Consider the following 13,422-nt stretch of genomic DNA (forward strand, 5'->3'; position numbering starts at 1 on the left):
GTAAGGCAGTAATTAAAACTCTCAACACCAGTACCATACCACCTCTCTATATTGATCAGTTTCTACTCAGTGAAACACATACTTGATTTTTTTTGTGTAGAAGATGACAGTTGTATGTACTCTTGGCAAAGGGGGAGAACTGACATAAAGATGGTACTTTTTCATAGTCACTGAGCCTAAAAGGAACTTACAGTGTATTCATCTTTGTCCAAGCAGTAACTCTCTTGAAACTTAACAAAATATGGTTATTTTGTTAAGGCACCATTCATTTAACAAATTCTGGAAAGAAGGTCATTATTTCTTCTTTTTATTATTACTCTTCTGTAATGAACCTCTTTGGGATGGAGAAATGTATATTCAAATTTGAAAGATAGTCATTTACTTTTGAGTTTTTCTTGCTCTTGAAATAAGTAAAGCATTGGTGATAGGAAATATAAATGCACAGGGTAAATAGTACAAAAGCTGCACATAGCCTGATTAAATTGCCTTAATTTAGAGTAAAGAACCTGGGAAGAGCTGGGAATCTGGCCTAGTGGTAGAGTGTTTGCCTCGTATACATGAAGCCCTGGGTTTGAGTCCTCAGCACCATATATATATATATGCATGCCAGAAGTGGCACAGTGGCTCAAGTGGTAGAGTGCTGGCCTTGAGCAAAAAGAAGCCAGGGACAGTGCTCAGGCCCTGAGGTCAAGCCCCAAGACTGGCAAAAAAACAAAACAAAACAGTTGCAGTATCAGGCCTTGAACTCTCGTTTGGTTTTTACCACGTGAGCCCCTTAATCCATTTAATCCATGCCTCTAGCCTAGCTTTTTGTTGATTATTTGGAGGTGGAATATATTGAGAAGTTTTCTACCTAGGCTAACTATGAACTGATAGCCTCCCCGTCTCGGCAATTTAAGTAGCTAGAATTTCAGATGTGAGCCACCCAGCTCAGCCCTTTATGTCTTAGTTATTTTTCAGATAGTGTCTCACTCCCCATCTATGCCTTTATTCTAGCATGAAATTTAAGTAGGTTGCACAGTGAAGAAGGAATGGCAAATGCAGATACTATTTTGCCAACAAATTTCTTGCCTTTTTGAATATCACGCAAGGAAAAGGCAGAGGAAATCTTAGATTGTGTAATCTATTTCAACTATCTTTAGAAAGGAGACATTTTTAATGTAGTCCAGGCTGGCTTTTTGTTCTTTAAAAAAATTGTTATTATAAAGGTGATGTTACAGAGGGGTTACAGTTACATAAATCAGGTAATGAGTACATTTCTTTTGGAAACAATAAAACCCCAAATCAGGTAATGAGTACATTTCTTTTGGAAACGATAAAACCCCAAAGACAGCCTTTTCAGGTTGTCTTTAAACTCAGTCTTCTTGCCTCAACCTCTCAACTGCTGGGATTATAGGGCATCTATTACCATACCCAACAAGAAAAATTCTTTAGATAAATACACATGAGCTAGAATTGCAAAATTTCTGAATATGGACTATAAGTGGCTAGAAATCTAGGGTTACAAGTTCTCTTGAGTTTAAAAAATAAGCAGTAATTAAGACTCTGTCTTTTTGTAGAAAATACTTTAAACTCTTACTTAGCCTCTATAGTAGAGCAGTGTATAACAGATCCCAAGAACTTGAATTTCCTTCCATGCCTGAATGTTTTTATGACCCCATTTCCACCATGATAAATAGAATTGTTCTCTCACTTGAATGCATATGCAGTTTTGTGTATGGATGGGTACAATCTCTACTTCATTGAACATAGATTGATTGATGAAATTCTTGATAAAACCAAACTCACTGATTTTGAGTTTTTGATCATTTGGACAGGAACCAAGCAGAAGTTTCCTTTACATTACTCATACGACAGAGTTCACTTAGCAAGTTAATATCACAGACAAGACTCAGGAAGAGTATTTAACTGTTTAGGAGAAAATACAACTTCCAATCAATTCGTGGACATATATTTTGTGATAAAAACACTTACAGTGCTAGCTGCTTTTATTAATTCATATTGTCCTCAAAGTTACTTAGAAATTACTTTCAGTGATTGAATGCATTTGATGCTTTCCCCTTATAGTTTGTTTGGGTACTGGAAATGTACCCCAGGAGGGCCTCATACATTTTTAGTACATACTCAAAACAGTAGCTATGCCCCATGACACAGCTAGTTCAGTTTAAGTGTATACTGTGACCAGCGCTGGTTGCAGAAACCTTACCATCCTATATCTGGTGGGCAAGATGTTTTTATTCTTATTCTGAAACTATGGTGAATTCGGGGTAAAAATGCATGGAGTTTCCTTGATTGGTGCCAGGTGAAAATAAGTAACACCTACATTTGGCAGGAAGTTGACCGACTTACTTAGAGTATCCCATTATGAAGTTCTCTAGACATCCAGGCATATCCACCTGTGATTGGACTTAGGGCCACATAATATTTCTACTTTCTTTTGATTTTCTGATGATGGTATCGGGAATTTGAACTCAGGGCCTCACACTTACTTGCTAGGCAAACACTCTTATCACTTAAACCACATTCTTGGTCCTTTTTTTTCCTTTTTTGTTTGTCCAGGCAGAGACCATAATTCTTCTACTTCCACTTCCCTATCTTCTACTTTCACTGCCTATCAGCTTGCATGATAGGCAGGTTTGTTTTCCTTAATTTCTTAATATCCAGTTGCTTTTATTTGTGGGTAGGGGGAATCCTACTGTCAAGTTAAATATGAATATTAAAAATATTACCGTGCATATGTATGTGTATACACATATATTGGTGCCATTGGAGTTCAAACTCAGAACTTTATGCTTTCCAACAAGTGTTCCTACTGCTGAGCCATTCCTCTGGTTTTGTCATGTTCCTCTGTGTTTGGGGTTTTATCATTTGCTTTCGTTTTTTTTCAATACTGGGGCTTTACTCAGGGATCTGACACATGCTCGGCTTTCTTGCTGCCAGTTAAACCACACCTGTAGCTCTGCTTTCTCTGATTGTTTTGGAGATTGACTCTGATGGAGTTTTCTGCCTAGACTGGCTTCAAACTTCAGTAGTCCAATCTCAACCCTCCTGACAGGCTAGGATTACAGATGTGAATCACTGCTGCTCAACTGTTCTTGCTTGGTTTTGCTCTGTGGGGGGGGGGGTCAGTTTGGGGGCTTGAACTCAGGCCCTAGACTGTTCTTGAGCTCTTCTGCTCAAGGCTGGCACTCTACCACTTTGAGCCACAGCTCCACTTTGGTTTTCTGGTAGTTAATTGGGGATAATGAAGTCTCTTGGCCTTTTCTGCCTAGGTTGGTTTTCAATCATGATCCTCAGATCTTAGCTTCCTGAGTAGCTGTGCTTATAGACGTGAGCCACCAGAGTCTGGCTTCTGATTTGTTTTTGAGATAGGGTCTCACTAGTTTTTTTTCTCAGGGTAGTCTTGAACCTCAATATTTCTACCTCTGCTTTCTTTTTTTTAAATTTTATTTTTATTTTTTGCCAGTCCTGGGAACTGAACTGAGGGGCCTGAGCACTGTCCCTGGCTTCTTTTTGCTCAAAGCTAGCACTCTGCCAGCTTGAGCCACAGCACCACTTCTGGCCTTTTCTATATATGTGGTGCTGAGGAATTGAATCCAGGGCTTTATGTATACGAGGCAAGCATTCTTGCCACTAGACCATATTCCCAGTCCCCTCTTCCTCTGCTTTCTGAGTAGCTGGGATTACAGGCATGAGATTTTATGCAAAGCAATGTTTATACTTTCTTAATTACTTATTATGGTTGTTGCTTATGGAGATTCTGACAGGAACATCAGCACATTGTATCCATTCACTTGAGATATTTCCGTATGCTTTGTAGCTGTGTGTTGAAAGTCTTCAGTGTATGTCATGATTTCAGTTGAAGTAGCAAAATTAATCAAAATGGAATCCATATTGTAGAAAAGAGATTTGGTGTATAGAAGTAGAGTTTCAGCTTTATCCTAGCATTGCTCTGGCAGTTGAAAAAACTTTCCTTGATTTATTTTTTAGTAGTAGGAATTGCCTTGAGAACCATGGTTTCTGCCCTTGAAGAATTGTAGATGGCTTTTCAAAAGGCCTTGTTTGTTGATTTACTTTACTATAAAAAGTTAGATATCCAGGGCTGGGGATATGGCCTAGTGGCAAGAGTGCCTACCTCATATAAATGAGGCCCTGGGTTCGATTCCCCAGCACCACATATACAGAAAATGGCCAGAAGTGGCGCTGTGGCTCAAGTGGCAGAGTGCTAGCCTTGAGCAAAAAGAAGCCAGGGACAGTGCTCAGGCCCTGAGTCCAAGCCCCAGGACTGGCCAAAAAAAAAAAAAAGAAAAAGAAAAAGTTAGATATCCAGAACAAATAGGAGTTTAAGACAATATAGTATAATTAGAGCATATGACAATGTAGTATACAATAGTGTAAGACAAATAAGAGAAATAAGATCATTATACAGAACTAATGAACTATTTCTTTGACCTTATCTCTTTAGGTGAACATGGAAAAAAGCAAGCAAACTTCCAAGATTGTCTGTAATCTAGGAAAATCAATGTTTGATTTGTAAAAAGATTATGGTCTCAGTACTGGTACAAGGTCACATCCAAATGTGGAACAAAAAGGCATGGATGGCTATGTCAAAAGAAGCATTCATTGAAACTGTGGTAGGAAGAAAGTACATAAAACTTGTGCTCTATTTCAGCACAGGAAAAGTTAAAACTTTGCTGCTTAGTGATAATATTAAAAGTGTGGTCGTTAAGGCCTGTGAAGAAAACCAGTATCTCCTGCATTTAACTTTTCAAAATAATGACTTCTTGGTTATTGAAAAAATGTCCCTCCAGGATGCCCAAAAGTTGAAGAGCTTCTTAGACAGAGTCCAACAAAACAGACTTGATCCCTCTGTGACATCCAGCATGCAGAGAGATGCCTTTAATAGCACAGACACACAGAATGCCTCTACCAGCTCAACCACAGACAGTATCTTGCCCAGCACAAGTGCACAGAATATCCCTGCCACCTCAGCCACACAGGAGAGCTCAATCAGTAAGCCTTCACAGAGCCAAGTTTCTAAGCAAACCAATACTGGAGGCGTTGAGGTAGTCAGTGAAGCTAAAACACTTGTTCCAAAGATTCTTGTCTGTCCATCAACACCTATTAGTAAAGAGTTACACACAAACCAACCTGCCAATAGGAAAAGAACCAAACCATCCAATTCGGACCAGAATGAAAACAAGAGCTTACTGGTAGATGGTATGAAATCTAAGGGAGAGTCCTCCAAGTGTGAAAAAAGTTGTGATAATCAATTGGAGGTGGAAAAGAAAAAGAAATCAGCAATTGAGTTTTCCTTTGTAACCAATTCTGTTGAAAACATCAGCCTAAAGGGCACTGCTTTTCAACCTGCCACTGTGAAGAAATTTTTACCATACCTGTTTGGATCCAGCCAGAATGAGGATGGTGTAGATTGGGATGAATTTGAGGTGTTCTTTTCAATGTATCCAGAGAAAATGTTGCGTGGTCTCCCCAATTTGGGAAACACCTGTTATATTAATGCAGTTTTACAGTGTCTGTGTTCAATGACACCGTTTGTTAATGATTTACTTAATCAGGGTTACCCATGGTCTGAAATTCCCCATGATTCTTTCAGCATGTACTTGACACAGGTACTTTTTTTGAAAGATATTTTTAATATGAAAGCCAAGGAGAAGGTCCTTGTAGACATTAAAATCGCCATTTCAGTAATAGCAAAGGTATTCTCTAATAACATGCAGAATGATGCTCATGAGTTTCTAAGTCACTGTTTGGATGAGCTGAGGGAGACCGTACGAAAGTTAAATGCAATTCAGGAAATGAAAAATAAATGCGGAAAAGGAACTTTACCTAGACAGATTTTTGCTGATAACACTGCAACCAAAAGGCCTTTTTGTCCTATTTTCACTAATTTTGAGGTTGAGTTGGTGCGTTCTATTTTTTGTAAATCTTGTGGAAATGCTCTTCTCACAACAGACCCAAATAATTTTCTCTCCATCAACCTTCCTCAAGGAATGAAAACACGTCCTTTGTCTATTCAGTACGCTCTTGATCATTTCTTTAGTGCAGAGGAGCTTGAGTATAAGTGTGGGAAATGTAAGCACAACAGATCTGTTGCAATGCACAAACTCAATAAGCTACCCAGGATCCTTGTTATTCAGCTGAAACGCTATAGCTTTAATGAAACTCAGTCATTAAGGAAGGATAAACAGGAAGTTATTATCTCCAAGTATTTAAAGCTGTCTTCCCATTGCAATAGGAACACAAAACTACCTGCTCCCCTTAGCAAGAATGGGGATAGACGAGATAATCAACTATTAAAAGATTTTCAAAAGATGACTTTTGACCTGTTCAATTCATCAGAACCTTCAGAGTTGACCTCAAAGTTCATGGATCTACCCATTGGATCAGAAAAGGAATCAGAAGCACAAAAATTAGCTCAAGGAGCAAGTAGTAGTGAAGAGCAGCAGAGTTACCTAGGAAGAGAGCCTGATAAAACTGACTGGGGAGAGGAGATGTGCTTTGAAGAAGAGCTTCTTGAAGAAAAGCTCTCAGCTGGCTCAAAATATCAGGATGACGTTTCTGATTCTCTGGTCCAAGAGGATGAAGCTAAACCCTCTAGCAGCACAGTTGCATATCTTGCAGATGGTTTTATTGAAAATATGTCTCACAGTCCAAAACTAGACCAATATGAGAAGACAAATATATCAATGGAGTCAGACTTGCAAAGTATTGGTGAGCGTTGGAGAGATTTATTTGAAGATAACCCTGTTATTCCAGACAAATTCCAAAATAAGGGCAAACAGACCCAGAAGTATGATAAGGTGAGAATGCAGAAAGAAGCCATTCAACGGGCATTTACTCAAAGCTGTTCAAAGCCAAATGCCCAAGGGCATATGGAGAACCTCACAAGACCTACAGAATTAAGTGAGCAGAAGGCTTGCCTGAATTCCCAGAGTTCACCCTATTCTCCTAGGAAGTCTAGAAATGTGACAAAGAAAGAATCAGAAGCCAAGACTCGAATGGTAGATGATAAAGATGCTGCTTACACCTATCGTCTCACTGGTGTTATTAGCCATATTGGGAACACCACTCATTCAGGCCACTATATCAGTGATGCCTACAACTTTAGTAGGCAGAAGTGGTTCACCTATAATGACCTACATGTAATGAGTATTCCTGAGGTCAGTATGCAGGAGGCCAGGATTTGCACTGGCTATATCTTCTTTTACATGTATAATGAAACTTTTGAAGAATTGTTGGAGAAGGAGGATTTGAAGAAGAGGTCTAGCCACAAGGCAGAGTCCTCTCAGAAGGAATAAGAGGAATAGACTCCCTTGATGCACAGATCTCCTTGATGGCCTCATTTTTCCCTGTGAAGAGAACTGTACCAGGAAATCTTTCTCGCACTTCAGTCCCACAGTTCTGACTAGTAGACATTCTCAGCTCCTAGAAGGTGAGAAGTATATTTTTCATGTCTAATGCTTCATTGGTTTTTAAAAGCATGCTCGTTGAGCCAGTGACATCAGGAGCAGAGAGGAACTCATTAGAAAGCTGGAATTGTGGTGTTTACAGCAGACCAGTAATCTAGAAATTCGGGGCAAAAGGCAGCAGTCTGATGGAGATTCTGATGCTTCATAAAGTTAGAACCACTATTGTAGTATTTAGAATATTGTGATAGATTTTGTTAGACATTGTAATTGCTTTTTTTGTAAGGTTTTGATTATGCACTGATGTTTTATATGTATGATTCTTTTACAAACTTCTTAAGATAAAAGACAGCTTGGGAATGTAATTGCTAAGTGGCTGAGCACTTACCCAGCATGTGGAAGGCCCTGGGTACAAGCACCACAGACACAAGATACATGCCCCAAAATCCAGTTTCTCTGCTCATACTCAGTGATATGGTAGAAAAATGTTATTGCTGGAACGGAAGCAACCATATCCAGCTAGATTCTGACTAAATGCCACTTGTACTATTTGACTCTTCCTGGGCAGATATAGATGATGACAGTGGACATCAAGTCTGCAGTCAAGACTGCAGATATGCTTCTAGAAAAGCCCTCCTTTTTCTCAAGTCCAAGAATGGCTATGCATGTATATGTTCAGACTTTAATCTTGAGGATGAAGAAGCTGATTTGCTCTCAAAGGATTGGCCCACTTTTCCTGTTCGCTTGTTACCAGGTTGTTGGCCCTTGGTTATCTGACTCCATATTGGCATTTCAGTATTGTCAGAGACATTGACATTGCCTAAAAGGAACTTTGCTTACCAGGACTTTATCTGGAGAACATTGAACCATTTTCTACAGTTAACGAAAGACTAAATCCATATTTCTCCTGCATCTTTGTACCTCCTAGCATTGTCTTTGTTCCTTCAAATGAGTGAACATTAAGTACTTTGAAGTGGACTTTCAGGATTTGAAAGACTTAAGTAACAAGACTTGCTGCTGTATCACAAAAACAAAAACAAAAGATATACGGAGCCTGGTGTGGTGGTTCCCACCTGTAATCCCAGCTTCTTAGGAGGTGTAGGTAGGAGGATCATACTATGAGGCCATCTTCAGGCAAAAGGAGCAAGACCACATGTGGACTTAAGCAAAAAGGGCTGGTGTGTGACTCAAATAGAGAACTTGGCAGTAAGTGCAAGGCCTTGAGTTTAAAGTCGAGCACCACCCATAATAAAAACAAGCAAAAGAATCCTATATGAAGAAATTGGCATGGATTCTGGAGTGTTTGTGTTGTGTAAGCACATGTAACCCAGGGATTGAATAATACTCATAATACCAAACATGTAACATCTCTGTAAGGCTTTTTCTTGCCTGTGAGGTTAGTGACTGTAGTACATTTGTTAGGAACAAATGACTTGTTCTAAAGAAGGGTTCTTAAGACTTGAATTACGAGGCTTTCTCATGTTCAATCCCACCTTTACCAACAGGTGTTTCCCTCCTGTGTACAAGTTTAAGCTACATAGTGCAACTGTATTCATCTAAGGATTTATTGTCGACATTCTTCACACTAGTGGCCTTTAAAGAAGTGAATTCTAATTTAGTAGTGTGAAGTGAAGAAGTTAGATACTGCCCCTAAGGCATTCTATTGTTGGGTCTGTAGTATGTGTAAAAGTAGATTTGAATGATAGCTGAAGATTGTAGGGATGCAGATTACATTCTGTATAGGACTTGAGCAGGTGAGGTGAAGATAAGATTGGAGCTGCCTGAAGGGGCGGCAAACTGGGTGACAGTTTGGCTTCCAAATGACAAAATTTGGCCTCATTTTACAATAGATAATTTGTGAGGCTTGTGACAGACTTTCAAAGTATAGTTTTTGTAAGCGTGTGAGTCTGGTTTTGAGGAGTGTAAATAGACAAGTTGAGATTTAGCTTTTTTGAATGGAGTTTATATCCTGAACATATTCTAAAGTACAGTGTATTTCTAAATGTAGGGCATATTGAAAGGTGAAGAGACAGAAGGAGTTAGATATACACAAGGACAATCTTGGGTGCACTCCATCACTGGGTAAAGGGAAATTCTGAGTGGCTGTATACTATGCGCATACAGTCTTAGAGTAGATTGTAAGGTGAAGAAACAGGAGGAGTTCCACATACTAGATGGTTATATGGGGTAGACTGAAAAGTGAAGAGACAGGACTTGCATTTATGACAGGATCCATCTTGGGCGGACTCCATCAATGGTGTCTGAAAGGAAATTCTGAGTGGTTGTGTGTTCCTGTAAACTATGTGTTTGTAGGGTAGACTGAAAAGTGAAGAGATGGAGCTACCATGTACATAGGGATAATCTTGGGTGGAGTCCTGTCAGCTCTGTGTAAAAGGAAATTGGTTGTATGCTATGCACATGTTCTCTTATTTCAAATAAAAAATGGAAGTATCTCTTCAACAATTGAGTGGCTGTTGGTTGTAAGTTGGTTCTTCAGTGTATGGGTCCATAGAAATAGCAAATGAAAGGGTGCAAGTCCCTATCCAGTTGGTAGGTGAACAAATGGGTATCAGAAAACAATGCTTATGATGTTTGTTTCTCTGCCTTACCAGATAGATGTTAAAAAGCAGCCAGTATTGGCTGAATTGGAAAGTCAAGAAAACTGGAATAAACATGATTCCATCAGCAGTGGGAACCCATTCTATCCTTCATCCACCCAGGGGTGACCAGCTGCAATGGCTACCACCTAAAGAGGCACAATTCAGGAAAGCTGAGACTAGGGCTTTTATACCCCAAGAGGTTTGACCACTTGTCCCTATCCATCAAATCAAAGGAGATACATCACACAGCACCAGCATGCCACAGAAAGTTTGCAGGTGCAGACATTTGTGTAAGGATGTATATATAGTGAACTGGGGATACAGAAGTATGCACAATGATTAAATGACCATGGTCCAAGGATGGCATGATCTGGTAGAGAGAAGAACTTTGGGGATCCTGGGGAACTGGATAATGCATGGCAGGTGTTCCCTGTGAGACACGAGGGGCTTTGTGCAGAACCAGGTCATCAACCATGGCCAAATCTCCTTTTTGGGGAGGACTGAGAGTCTTTATTTGTTACAGGATTATGAAGGCTTGGACATACAGAATCTCCTTAACTTTGAAACCTTTTACAGAATAGATTTAACGGTAGGGTATAGTATAAAGGCTCCCGTTTAAAGGCCATTGGTAATCCCTAAGTGAGGAATCATTTCAGAAAGAGGTGTTTTGTCCTTAAGTTGTTGGGACAGTCTGAGGGACTAGAAGATGCTCTGCCCATTTTGCCTTGTCAGGAAAGACATGACAATAAGAAGAAAAAAATGCCTAAACAGGAACCACACTAGAAGAGGTAGAGTGTAGGCCTTGAGAGAAAGAGAAGCAAGAGCATGAGGCCCTGAGCTCAAGCCCCACTACTGGCACAAAAATAAAAGGCTAAACAGGAAGGCATTGGTACATATAGATTGACAGCCATCTGTGGTCCCAATTATACTCAGATAGGGTCCTGGGGCATCCTGAGGAACCCTGGTGAGGGGAATATCTCTAGCCTTAGGTGAATGCCAGTGCGCCTCCAGGCACAGTGTCCTATGCATAAGTCTCTTCTGACTCAGGTGTGTTCCCCTGCCCTTTGCATCCTTACTATTATCTCAGGCTTGATACATTTTAGAAAAGGTTATTTTTGAAATGTGGACAAAGAAAGTCAGGATGGGGTTTGACATAAACAATCTAGGGCAAAGCGAACCAGGGTGGTGAAAGTACCCATTCTAGAAAATGAAACCCATCCATTCCACATCTTGCAACACTTCCCAGTTTTGAAAGTAGGGAGATAGATCCTTCGAATGAGTGAAAATTTCCCCAAAGATGACTGATAAGATATAGACCCAATACTGGAGAAACTGACCCCACAGGTCTTCACATCAGGTGAAGTTTGATCTAACAGATTGTGCACTCTCCCTTTTCATCAGATGGAAAATGAAAGGAAATCAGGCCCCAAGCAGGCACAGTAGGGAAGAAATAGAGTGAATGTTTATAACCTAGAAGACTTTTTCCTCATTGAGGAAAAAAAAGATGTTTTCTCCTAATTGACATCTAAAGCTTTCATACATAAGATTATTACTACCACAGCCAGAGCTAGTTGATTCATGGCCAGGAATTATGTAGCAACAACTCTACTTGTTTTGATTGGTGGGTTGATTTGGGGTTTTCTTGTGCCAGTCCTGATACTCAGGACCTGGGTAGTGTCTGAGCTTTTGTATTCAAGGCTAGTGTGCTCTATCACTTGAGCCACAGCTCCATTTCTGGCTTTTTTGGTGGTTAATTGGTGATAAGAGTCTCAGACTTCTGCTCTGGCTGGCTGGCTTTAAACCACAATCTTCAAATCTTAGTCTCCTGAGTAGCTAGGATTTACAAGCATGAGCCACTGGCACCTGGCAAGGATTTTTTAAAATACTTTTGTATTTTTATTTTTTGCTATTAAAACTAATAGCCAGGCTAGTCTTACAAACTTAATGAGTTTCATCAATGAGGTTTCACCAGAGGAACAGAATCAGCAGAGTATGAAAAATACATGTATACATGTTTATATGGAGCTGGTGTGATTATTGCCACACCAGAGAGCTGGTGAAACATTGGTTCTAGGTGCTTCTATGAAAATGATTCTAGAAGACACTAGTATTTAAATCAGTAGTCAAAAAAGATATGCTCGGGCTGGGAATATGGCCTAGTGGCAAGAGTGCTTGCCTCCAACACATGAAGCTCTCGGTTCGATTCCCCAGCACCACATATATGGAAAACGGCCAGAATGGGCGCTGTGGCTCAGGTGGCAGAGTGCTAGCCTTGAGCGGGAAGAAGCCAGGGACAGTGCTCAGGCCTTGAGTCCAAGGCCCAGGACCGGCCAAAAAAAAAAAAAAAAAGATATGCTCACCAGGAGTGGAGGAAAATAGCCAGTTTGTTAAGGCTCCGACGAGTAGAAAAAGTCATAGGTGGCATGTCAATATGTTGCTCGTAGGGGCTGGGGATATAGCCTAGCGGCAAGAGTGCCTGCCTCGGGTACACGAGGCCCTAGGTTCGATTCCCCAGCACCACATATACAGAAAACAGCCAGAAGCGGTGCTGTGGCTCAAGTGGCAGAGTGCTAGCCTTGAGCGGGAAGAAGCCAGGGACAGTGCTCAGGCCCTGAGTCCAAGGCCCAGGACTGGCAAAAAAAAAAAAAAAAATGTTGCTCGTAGACATAAGTACACTTGGTTCTTTGGCCCTCAGACTCCAAGTATACTTCCACCATTTTGCTTGCTTGAATTGGAGGTTTCTGGTTTGTATTGGGATCACACCACTGACTTTCCTGTACCTTTAAACTGCAGGTGAAAGATCAGACAGCGTCCCTAATCACATAAGCCAATCTCTCATGGCAAGTATTTCTGTCTCTTTACCTATTGTCAACTATCTGTCTTTTTCTGAATTACACAGGGCAGTCCAGTGTGCTGGAAACTTGGGCAAGATTCAGTTAAATCCATAAGGCAAACTAGCAGGTTGAAAATGACTGCAGTTTTCAAGCCTAATTTCTTCTCTAGGAAATTTAGATTTTGCTCTTAAGGCTCTTAACTGATGGATGAAGCTAGCCATATACCAAAGGGGAGTAATATCTTTTTGTAAAGTCAGCAGGTTATCAGTGAACAAAATAGCTGCACAGGAACACCAAAATTACTATTTGAATAACAAATGGAACTAATCATCATGTGTTAAATGCAGAATCTCAGAAGAGCATGAACAATGCTGTGCAGTTTCTGTTATAATCCTAAATTATTACAGGATAAAGTATTAGGAACAAAATTTCATGAGGAATGTATTAAGGATATTAAAGATAAAAACTCACATCCTGGGGAAACATTTCTTTAGACTATTTTGGAAAATTCCCAACCAGTTATCCAGCTTCATTTGCAGGAACTATCATTGACGGACCACA

General features: G+C 40.2%; 1 protein-coding gene across 1 annotated transcript; it reads left to right on the forward strand.

The window, feature by feature from the left end:
- Positions 1-4,544: 4,544 nt before the first annotated feature.
- Positions 4,545-7,319, forward strand: Usp26 (ubiquitin specific peptidase 26). The gene has a single exon (XM_048336747.1). It carries the CDS (start codon positions 4,545-4,547, stop codon positions 7,317-7,319), a length of 2,775 nt encoding a protein of 924 aa, XP_048192704.1.
- The last annotated feature ends 6,103 nt before the right edge of the window (positions 7,320-13,422 follow it).

This window comes from Perognathus longimembris, chromosome 28, assembly GCF_023159225.1.
Source record: "Perognathus longimembris pacificus isolate PPM17 chromosome 28, ASM2315922v1, whole genome shotgun sequence".
NCBI classification, from domain to species: domain Eukaryota; kingdom Metazoa; phylum Chordata; class Mammalia; order Rodentia; family Heteromyidae; genus Perognathus; species Perognathus longimembris.